The sequence below is a fragment of the Thrips palmi genome, unplaced genomic scaffold, assembly GCF_012932325.1.
Source record: "Thrips palmi isolate BJ-2018 unplaced genomic scaffold, TpBJ-2018v1 HiC_scaffold_8, whole genome shotgun sequence".
In the NCBI taxonomy this organism is placed as follows: Eukaryota; Metazoa; Arthropoda; class Insecta; order Thysanoptera; family Thripidae; genus Thrips; species Thrips palmi.
The window spans coordinates 14,654,006-14,665,124 of record NW_023144635.1 but is presented as its reverse complement, the minus strand read 5'-3'; the positions used below and the strand labels follow the sequence as shown (position 1 = coordinate 14,665,124).

Genomic DNA, 11,119 nt, shown 5'->3' with positions numbered 1-11,119 from the left:
GCGTACGAAAACGTGAGGGGAGCCCTCGCGGAGACCGTGTGGTTGTGAGGAGAAAGGGGGGGGGGGAGGGGAGGAGGTCTCTCTTGATTGCTAACGCTGCAGCCCACGAGTGCCACATAGCAGATGAAAACTGAGCATGGCTATCGGTGTGTTGGCGCTACTACTCTGACTCTTACCAAAGCACAGGTGTTCTAGTATTTCCCTAAATTTTACAATTTTTAAAACTACGCAAGCGTCTTTCACGCCTCTACACGGTCCAAAATTTTGTTTGAGTTGGAACTTGTGGGTCAATTTTGAAGGCGCGGCGGCCGAAGGAGGCTCGGTGTCAATGAATGGCGTCCCGTGGTGCAGGCAGGCCGCCGCCTCCCTCGCCGCCGGCCCCTCCCCCCTCCCCGGCCGGGCTCCTCGACCTTGCCTCATTGCGGGGACATCTGTTAACAGTGTCATTTCTTTGGGGGATGGTCCTCTGTCCTCGCCGTTCTTCACAGAAAACCTTCTCGATCCTTGTGGAATGTGTTTCGGACGGCCCCCGGCCGCTCAGAGAGCGCACGTGAGTGCGTACACTCTCATTCCAGGAACGTGACATCGCGTTGAAACGAACGTGACAAAGTGTCACGTTCGTTTGAGCATTGTGTCACGTTCGTTTGAGCATTGTGTCACGTTCGTTTGAATGTGAACGAGCTGGTTTTCGGCCAATTCACACCCAAACGAATGTGACACAATGCTCAAACGAACGTGACAGTTTGTCACGTTCGTTTCAACGTGATGTCACGTTCCTAGAATGAGAGTGTATAAGCACGCCGATACATACACACCAAAGGATGAACAAACGAATGTTTTTCTTGATCGCATTTGACACCCTCTCCAAGTCTCACGCAGGAAAGACGGACAGACGTGGGCGGTGGGGCGCCGAGTAGGGCAGAGCATCCAAGCGCCTGCATTCACGCGTCCGAACGGGTCGGTTGAAACCCGGGATCTGACACATTCGTTGGACCAACTTACTACTGCGCGATGAAGGCACAGACTCCCGAGGACGTTGCAGCTCACTTCTTGGATGCTTCCGAGATGCCCTCGGCGATCAAAGGCTCAAAAATTCATTGAAATTCACCAAAATTCATTAAAAAACAGAGAAATTCATAGAAATTCATTGAAATTCATGAAATTCAAAAACTGCAGCCAAGTTTTAAAAATTCATCAAAATTCAAAAAAATCTTGAAAATTCGCAAAAATTCATTGAAATTTGTCAAAATTCAAAGAATTCAACAAAAATTCAAATATTTCAAAAAAATTCATGAAATTCACGGCCATGTACACCAAAATTCAAAGTAATTTCCCCTTCGTCACATTTTCTACTACATTTGCCTCACCTAACGCATCTGAAAGAAAAGTAATGGTCAGATCGGGTCGATTACTACAAGTCCAGCCTCCTCAAGCTCTCGGAGGAAATATAACGGAGATCAGGGATAGATCGGAAACAATGAGCGTCCGCCTCCGTCTGACCCTAGGGGGTCGAACGGCGAGTGGGTAAGGCGGCGCGGCATGCTACCTACTCTGCGAATTCCGGCCCCCACACCGCTCAGAACGGCGGTGCGACGCTATTGTTTCTCGTCTTACTCCGGTCTGGGCTTTCTCGTGAATTAAGGGTGTTTCAAGAGCGACGTAAGGCCGTCTGTACCTCGGACAAAGCCTACTTGAGAGGGCAAAGCACTTGGCCACTGCCCTCTTGTCATGCACAAGGCATCTTATCGACTAAGCGTTTCAATAAGATAAGTTCTACAATTACGTGTGGGTGTTGGGGCTTTCTTTTGGAGTCGAAGCAATCCTATTATTTTTTATTATTATTATTTTTATTATTTATAACCGCATAAGACCCTTGCGACAGGGCTTTGAGAAGACGTACGTGAAAATTTTTAAATTTTGAGATTTTTTTTCTCCATTTTGTTCTGTTCACTTTGAGTCGCGGAACCAATTCAAAATCACATTAAAAGTAAAAATTAGACAAGGTAGGTTTACGCCAGACCGCGTCTTGTCGTAACAGGCTTCGCGATGTCTCGCTGCCTGTTCCTCCAATCCACGCCTGGCGTACCTACCTTGGCCTGCGGCGCTAGCCTGCCTGCGGCAGGCAATGGCTTGTCCATTGTCGGTTAATTTTTAACTTGTTGAAAATGCTGGGGGGGGGGTCCGCCCCCAGACCCCCCTACATTCTAAATAGAGTTGTTTCATCTACAGATAACACGATCTTGACCCTTGTCAATTTTTAACTTGTCGAGGCTGGGGGGTTCCGCCCGCCAGACCCCCCTTTCTCCAAGACAAAAGTGATCTATCTGCAGAAAACTCGATTTTTCGCCGTTTTTTAGGTGTTTTTCGGCTATAAAAACTGAACCAGTTGAGCTAGAATGGTGAATTTTCGCGTGTGCCGAGCCAAGGACATACCCAAGAAGTGTGCAAAATCTCACCGAGATCGGCTGAGCCGTTCAGGAGGAGTAGTGCAGACACACAGACAGACAGACAAAACTTTTCAACCCCACTGAAGTAACAGGCTTCGCTATCGCTCAGCCAATTAAGTCTACTCTCTTGATTCTATGGGTCAGGAAGGAACGGTCAGCCGTTCAAAACTTCTTTTAAGAAACTCGACAAAGAATCGTCTCTTCAAACTTAATTTCATGGGACTTTTTTGTCCCATGAATGAAACAAATTTTGTGTCCAATAAGTGATATTGTACGATGCCTACTTTAATTTGACGTCATGGGATGATTTGTATCACGGTGGACCGAAAGTTGGCTGATTCATGGAACAAAAAAAAAGCTCCATGGCATTTGGTGTTTCTTTTACTGGACGATAACCCAAGCGCACTCTGCACTTCCTCGACTTGACGTCTGGGCCACTCCAATGCTCATCACGTGCTCGAGACAATGGGCTAATCCACTCCATCGATATTTTACAGCAGAGGACAATGCAGCTCGTCTCACACTGTGCACGGCTATCGAGCCTGCACGGCGCTGATAAAGATGAGGTGGGTTCCTCCGGTATATATGAATCCTTCCTCGCTGTGGTCGACACGGCTCCGCTTCCGGAGGGTTCCCTACGTTTCGCCACACTGCGAGTCAGGCTGAGTCTGTCGCACTAAGTCCACTCGGTAAGTGCGGGGTGTAAAGCGTGGTGTTCGTCTGTAATTTCTTTCGGATCATGGACAACACTTCAAATGTTGTACAGTGAGTGAAGATTCTCCATATTATGGTGGAAATGTTCCATATTATGGTGGTGCAGCTGACTTCATGAATATACAATTGAGAATTCACTGTACCTTATAGATATTTTGACGAATTTCGTTGGTATTATGGAGAAAATCTACACTATAATATGTTGGTGCAGCCTTTCACCGTAAGACATTTAGTGTGAGCAATTGCTATGCCATTTAAACTGCCTGCATCTTGTTTCTTAAAATGAGCACGATCGATATGGTTGCTTTGAAAATATTAGTTTAAAGTTAATGAGCCCTGGGTTCTTTGGTTGAAACATTTGATTGTTTTAAATTTCGCGGTCAGCAGAGGCCATTGAAGGCAACTAGAATGTTGCAAAAAATAAAATCATGTTTTGCATGGAAATGGCCGATGTACACAGCAAAAACGGTTCCGGGTTTTCCCCTGGACGCCCTGAAAATCTGTTATCTCTTAACTGGGAAAACCAGGAACTGGTTTTCCATTGTCAACAGTATTGTCAGTTCGAAAACATCGTTGAACTTTACGACTAAGCTGAGATGAGCGCTGGAAACAAAATGACAAGACGTCCAACTGGCACACTAATTTTCCTACAGTGCTCTGGCCGTCAGGATCGCACCAAACATGTTGGTCCTCCGAGTAGCAGTGCTGCTGCTGCTGGGCGCGGCCACGGCCCCGTCCCAGCAGACTCCCATCGAGAGCGCGGACAAGGTGCCCGTCCTGGAAGCCGTGAGAAACCGCTTCGATCATCGGCTCCTGCGCTTCGTCCCTCCGCCCCCACTCGTCCCACCCACTGGCAGGGCGCAGGTGCAGGAGCTGTACATGGACCAGATCCTGGACCACTACAATCCCAATGACAAGAGGACATGGAAACAGGTTTGTCCATATGAAGGAGTGCAGTGGTAGGTTTTTACCAGACCACGTTAACATTGAAAACTGAGAGGTAACATCAAGGCATCCTTGGAGCCAGAAAAAAACGCGGGGCAAACAAAAGAATGTATTGCCAAACCACATGGTGTAACAATTGATGTCATAATTAGCTGATCACTTTGATTCTTCCCACAAGATGATAAGAATTTTTCTCGGCAGAGTTTTACTACACACCATCCTATTTTCGGTAGGTGCAGCTGATCACAACTTAAGGTCAGTGAGGGGGAAAAACTAGACAGGGAAAGAACTGAGCACCCCATTTTTCATTTTTCTTCAAATGCCGTATGTGCAGGCTTAAGAACTTTCCCCGCACTGACCCTCATCTCGTGACTTATTATTTGCCATGTACTCTGCAAACTGTAGTGTGTACATAGCACACTCTTTTTAGAGCAGGCCTCCCAGCACGCTCTTATTTACAGCATACTTGCTAGGCACACGCTTAAATAGAGCGTACATTGCATGTACACGCTAAAGAAGTGTGTACCTGGCAGGTACACCTCTGCCCCTGCTTTAAGATAGGATTAATCGAGTGTTTTTTAGCGTGTACTTGCAAGGTGCACTCTTATTTAACGTGTATATGCCAGGCACACTCTACCTTAGCGTGTGCCTGGCAAGCATGCTGTAAATAAGAGTGTGCTTGGAAGCATGCTTTAATAAGAGTGTACTATGTAGACTTTTTAGTTTGCAGAGTACTTGATTTATACTGAGAAATTCCGACGTCAGTTTCTCTTAACGTGACCGCGTGATAATACTAATGTAACTAAATGAATTAATCCCTCGAAGTCTTCGGTAGAACATCAACATGGGAATTGTTGCAGCGGTACTTTGCACGAAGTGACCTGTACCAACCAGGTGGACCCGTGTTCATTTTCATTGGTGGAGAAGGTCAGGAAAGCGCGGGATCCCTGATGGACTACACTCTCTTTATCACGTACCTGGCGGAGAACTTTGGAGCTAAGACATACGATTTGGAGCACCGGTTCTACGGCAAGAGCCACCCTCTTCCGTGAGTAAATGATGATAGTTCCACACGAACGCTACAGCTTCAAGGCAGCTCAGTACTTCTTGACGTGTCATCACGAGATTCATGCAGTCTATACTACGGCCATCCTGCAATCTATACTTGATACTTCATGACTTGATTGATTCGAGCAGCCAGGCAGAGACCCGACTACGGCTAACCTGCAGTATTTTCACTTGACTGGTCGTGACTCTTGGTTCGTGCAGAGATCTGACGACGGCGAGCCTGCAGTACTTGTCAGCCGACCAGGCGCTGGCTGACTTGGCCTACTTCATCGAGTACCTGACAGAGACAGGCGGCATCGTCCAAGGGCAACAGATCGTCGTGTTCGGCGGCTCGTACCCCGGAAACCTGGCCGCTTGGGCCCGGTACAAATACCCGCACCTCATCAGGGCGGCGATCTCTTCAAGCGCACCCGTCCACGCCAAGGCTGACTTCATTGGTGAGCTTGTAAAGCTAAGCCGCACCTGGGAAACACTTTACAAATTTCTAAAGTCACAAAATTTGGGTGTCAGTGCTGTTGTGCTCCATTGGACCTCACTTCTCTCCGAAAGGAGAACCCTCACAGTAAAATCGGTTCCTGGTTTTCCCAGGAACTTTCAGGAAACCACGTATGTCCTCAGGCTTCCTGGGAAAGCCACACTGTTATTCCACTTGCGATGCAGACCGCACTTTCAGCGCGATACAAATTTCATCGCTCTTCTCTGTGATGATCATTGCAAAACGGTGTGATGAGCTGCTGCATCGCCGAATTTTGCAATGATCATTGCAAAAAACTAGATTGAATGCAGATTTTGTGTTGCCATAATCGCCTTTTTATGCAATAATTCCTACTTTCATTGCAGAAATGTGCGATGACCATTCCAAAAATTTTGTGATACAAAAGTCATCGCATCTGGGGAGCAATGATTCGTGGGAATCACATTTTGGATATTATCGCACGTTTTTGTGTTGAAAGTATCTCAACTTGGATAACAGTGCAGGAACCGTTTTTACGTTGCTAATTCTACTCACTGCAGTGTGCGAAAAAACCACAGTGAATCCCGTTAATTTTTTTGCCGGGATTTACTGTAGTTCAGAACACAGGATTTACCGTGCCTGGCTACAGTATCTATTGTACCTGGTACAGGATATTCCGTACTCCACTCCTGTGGTACAGTAAACCCCGTACAAAGTACAGTAGATCCTGTTAAAAAAGTACAGTAAATCCTGTACTCTGAACTACAGTGACAGCTGTACTAATCACTACAGGATTTACTGTGATTTTTTCCCACAGTGTGCCCGGCACAATCCAGTTATGATACTTGCAGTTAGAAATCGGAACTTTGAAAGAAACTACATCTTTTCTAAGATCTTCTTGTACGATTCGCATGCGTAAAAAACACATTTTTCCCCTTTTTTGGTGCACAATAGTGCCCAAATTAATTAAAATGACATTTGACATTTATCTTCTAGAATACATGGAAGTGGTGGGACGATCCATGACGACCAAAGCTGGGCAGTGGTGCTTCGACAATGTGAAGAAGGCCACGGACAGAATCGTCCAACTCCTTCAAACAGCTGCAGGCTATCAACAGGTTCGGGACACCTTCCGGTAAGTAAAGATGGCAGTGGATTAAGGACTAAGTTCTCGAACTTCATGTTCCTTCTTGAATCGCATGTCGGTCATTTGCATTGTCTAGAGAATCTACTGCTTAAGGTTCATTTGATCTCACGATGATCAATATTTCATTGAACCGGTGTACTAGCGGTTTAATACCGAAAAATGCCTGGAGTAAAATGCTCTGGTACATTTTACATACTTTTGCGCAGCGTACTTGTACGCTTCGTTCAAACATACAACTACGCTCGAAGACTTAACGCTTCAACTGAAGTATACACTCACATTAGCGGACCTATTTCTGAATAATACTTTATTTCGTTCTCAAATACTTAAAATTTTCATTGCAATTTACTTAAAAAAGGGTAAGTAGTACTTGCAGTTATTAGCAATTGCTAAGAAATACTGACGAAACTACTAAGCACAATATTATGGTCTGTTGCAGAAATGCGTCTGCTAATGGGAAGTAGTCAGTAAAAGGCTGAGAGTGTAGAGAAGAAATTCTGGCATGCATTTAGGTAGGCGGGAGAAGGGCGGAACGGAAAACTACGCTTGAACCTTAGCGTTCTAAAGTAACTACTACGCTCGATGAAAGTCGTTAATGTACGCGTACAAGCTGTGTATATTCACGCACTTCAGTTCGACCAGTGTACCGGAGTCACTCCCTCTCACCCGCAATTCCCTGGCGTTGCAGTGTGGGCTCCGACCTCGTGGCCAAGCTCGACCTGGACGCCTTCTTCGAAACGTTGTCGGGTCCGTTCGCTCATGCCGTGCAGTACAACCGCGATTCCACGCCACAGTCCACTTCCAACATCAAGTACATCTGCAGCTTCATGAGTGGGAACCTGACGCCGGACCAGGCCATGGCGAAGCTGGCCAACCTCGTCCTGGGCAAAAACAACATTCCCGGCATCTACTACGACTGGTCGTACCGCAGTTCAATCACGGGATTGCAGAACACGGCGTACACCCAGGACGGCGAAGGCATCTACGGCTCCTGTGAGTGCAGGGAACACCGGCAAAAACGGTTCTTGTATTCCCGTCCCAGGAACTCCCTGGATATTGCTCATCTGTTTACTACCCCACATCTTAAAAATCAACTGTGGGTCACGAATCAATTATGGGCCATTATGTTTGACGGGCCGCTACAAATCCACGAATGAGCGAATTCCATAGTATAATGGTGCGAATTAGGTGTGGGGTGGGTGTTCCCTCAACCTTCCTGTCACCTAAAACATCGCGGATGTCTGAGCGACGACCACAGCCCCATCTATCGGGCAGCAAAGAGAGACCTTCAAAATTCAACGGAAAATTGGGCCTATCCGAGGGCAAGGAAAAAAAGGATGTTTTTTCCTGACATTTTCAAAAAATTGAATGACGGAACGAAGGGGGACGCCCTCGCCGATGTAAGTGTATAAGTGTATAATAGGTGAAGGGCCATAAATCAATTTAAGTTTGGAAAAAGTTCGACAAGAATTGCGACAAGAAAGCGGGTACCTTTAAAGATTGCAGAACTGTCGTATTTCCTGGTATACATGCTTAATATTTTGCATAGAACGCTTTGACTCAACCTGGCCTTCAAACCAGTTCTGAAAATTATAAAGGTATCACCACTGCTTCTATACTCATCAAGTCGTTCTTTTTTCCAGCGCGTCAGTGGATCTATCAAACCTGCAGCGAGTTCGGGTACTACCAGACGTATTCCGCTGGCGACACCCCTTTCCCCAAAGGCTTCTACGACGTCAGCTACAACTACCAGCTGTGCAAGGATGTTTACGGAACCAGGTAACAGCGTCGGAACGATCACATTCGCTGATGTGGAACAGTGTGCGGCTTGCGAGCACGCGTAGTGTGAGCTATCTCATTTTTCAGTTATTTGAGCCGATGCACTTTTTTGTACGATTCGTAAAACGGCGCATATTTCCCCAGTTTTCAGCAAGATTGGGTAGACATTGGAACGAAAAGCTCATTTGCACCAATAACTGTAACCTCCCGTTCTAAATAAATTCGTTCATGAGGTGGGTTCGAGCTTTCAAGAATGTGTAAACTCGCAGCTTCGACAAAGACGAGATCAACGCGGCGGTCAAGCGCACCAACCTCTTCTTCGGCGACCGCGCTCCCGACGTGACCAACGTCTTCTTCCTCAACGGCAACATCGATCCCTGGTACCCGCTGGGAATCCTGGGCAACCTGAGCAGGAACGCGCCGGCTGTCCTCATCGACGGTGAGATGAGCCTTTTACGTAGTTTTCCGTAACTCAAGAACTGAAGGGTGGCTATCCGTCTGTTTTGATGTTCATCAAGTAAAATACCTTTTGCAGGAGGCTCCCACTGCGCAGACATGGACTACCCGAATGCGATGAACGACTCGCCGTACATTTCAGCGGCTCACACGAAGGTTTTCGATTTTCTTCGCAACGTTCTCCTTGAAGAGCCCAACAGTGATCCCGGTGCTATCTAGCAAGTCCTGTCTGTTAATGTCTGTTAATTGCAACACTAGGACTAACCAATGTATTTGCTGCTCAAACTGTTCCCATTCAGTTTCACTAAAAGTAAAATGTTTTCTGTAAGAACGGTGGGAGAGTTGAATGTCTGGAAAGAAGCCCCCGACACAGTGAGTTGGAACGGCTAAGACCTGTTCACTTACTTTTTTTGATGGTCATTTGCTCAATTTCACTATTTTTACTGAAGATTTGAGAATATCAGGGCCGTTTGAAGTAGACCATCGGCGATTTCGCTCCTCTTTGTCTTAAATAGTGCCCACCCATAGGTAAACACCCCCACAAAATTTCAGCCATGTCAGGCAATTATTAGAGGAACTGAGAACAATTTAAGTTTTGGGTCATTTTACCACTGGGCTTAGGTGGTTTTGGGTCCAGAAAAACTAATTTTTTTAGCTATTTACTTTTGATCAGCACCTCTTGAAAGCGAAATCGCCGATGGTCTACTTCAAACGGCCCTGATATGCTCAAATCTTCAGTAAAAATAGTGAAATTGAGCAACTTTGAGAGCCCGTAGCATCTAAACCCGACGTCGTAGAGCCTCGTTCGACACGGCATTCGAAAGAGCGCTTTTTTTTGGGGTATCTGAGACCCATTTGGGTACTTTTTTGGATCTCGGTTTGCGAGAACCCATCTAGTCCCAAACCCTCGAAAACAGCTGTTTTGGGGGTGTTTAGACCCGTACCAAAGCCACAGGGGGTGTCGGATTTCGTCCAAGTGTCTTTTCGGCAGTTCGTATACATACAAGGAACCGATAAAACACCACAAGCGCCCGCTCCTAGGATGTCGCCGACCAAGTGTTTTTTTTTTTTTTGTCTGGAGCTTCTCCTAATACATAAATTTGCAACAATCGAATACGAGAACCGTCGCCGTTGCTTGGCCGAGTACACAAGCGTGCAGCAAGTGTCACTGTTGGCAAGGGCCGTGGAGGGACCGCACGCTAGCAGCTCGCTGGCAATACCCCATGTTTGGCGAGCAAGGCTCGCCCAATAGGAGCACTCGGCCATCCGAATGCAGAAGTTCCAGTATGACTCCTAAGCAGCGATGCAGTGATAAAAAAAAAAGTTCCGCCAAGGCAAGCTTAGCAAAGCGGTCTTGCCGTGGACCGGCCGGGGAGGCCGGGCAGAGAGGGGGCAAGGAGGGAGGGGGTGGCTGTGAGGAGTGGGGACTGGCGCGGCGAGGCGGCGTGGCGGCGCAGGCGACGACGACAGACGAACCACGACCATGCAGTCCCCTCCGAGCGCGCTGAATGGATGGATGGGTGGATGGATGGGATGGGATGAGTGGGATCGTATGCAGAGCTAGAAGCGGTAGCAAGACCGCTTAAAAACGTTTGGGAGCGCTCCCGTGCGGGAGCGCCAGAACCAGAACCCGTAGAACTTATGAGAGCGCTCCCCCTGTTCTAAGATTGTTGAGAAGAAGCTTTCCTGAAAGTAAAATCAACAGGTCATCCACTCTTATCTCTAGTATTTAACGGCAGCCCACAAATCCTGCATGCACATGCGGTGGAAGCAGAAAACTGCAATTCGTCGCAACTTGGTCAGATTTTGGTCTTGCCGCGGAGATGACGCCAAGATGACAAAAAGAGCCAGGCGACAATTTTAAGACGAGTTGGAGACGACTTTGAGTTGGCAACGACCTGTTAATCGCGGTCTGAATGGCGTAGCCAAGCGGTCTCCGTCTGGTCGAAATCTCGTCTTGTTTTGTTCCGTTACAAGACGAGATTTCGACCAGTGGAAGACGAGACTAACACGCCGTCGGGGCCTCGACGCCCACCCTCCAGCGGTGGGTTCGCCCCCCTAGCCGCGTGGGCGCGCGCGTCTCGAAGTGGTCTCTCCCTGGAGACGACA

The 11,119-nt window shown here is 47.3% G+C and overlaps 1 protein-coding gene across 2 annotated transcripts; it reads left to right on the top strand.

The window, feature by feature from the left end:
• Window positions 1–2,980: 2,980 nt before the first annotated feature.
• Window positions 2,981–9,341, top strand: LOC117653769 (putative serine protease K12H4.7). Of its 2 annotated transcripts, none has more exons than XM_034399653.1 (9): window positions 2,981–3,136; window positions 3,815–4,094; window positions 4,967–5,154; window positions 5,376–5,611; window positions 6,625–6,763; window positions 7,464–7,768; window positions 8,419–8,554; window positions 8,824–8,993; window positions 9,090–9,341. In XM_034399653.1, exons 2-9 carry the CDS (start codon window positions 3,843–3,845, stop codon window positions 9,227–9,229), a joined length of 1,566 nt encoding a protein of 521 aa, XP_034255544.1. In that variant the 5' UTR covers window positions 2,981–3,136; window positions 3,815–3,842; the 3' UTR covers window positions 9,230–9,341. The 2 variants fall into 2 exon arrangements, with proteins under 2 accessions (XP_034255544.1, XP_034255545.1); XM_034399654.1 differs by having other exon boundaries at window positions 3,025–3,136; window positions 3,830–4,094.
• Window positions 9,342–11,119: the final 1,778 nt, after the last annotated feature.

Bases quoted from the DNA above. Each gene is read 5' to 3' on its own strand.
- LOC117653769 (XM_034399653.1), top strand. From the start codon at position 3,843: ATGTTGGTCCTCCGAGTAGCAGTGCTGCTGCTGCTGGGCGCGGCCACG. The intron at 5,612-6,624 runs GTGAGCTTGTAA...TTTATCTTCTAG, and splicing joins CGCCAAGGCTGACTTCATTG to AATACATGGAAGTGGTGGGA. The intron at 8,994-9,089 runs GTGAGATGAGCC...TACCTTTTGCAG, and splicing joins GCCGGCTGTCCTCATCGACG to GAGGCTCCCACTGCGCAGAC.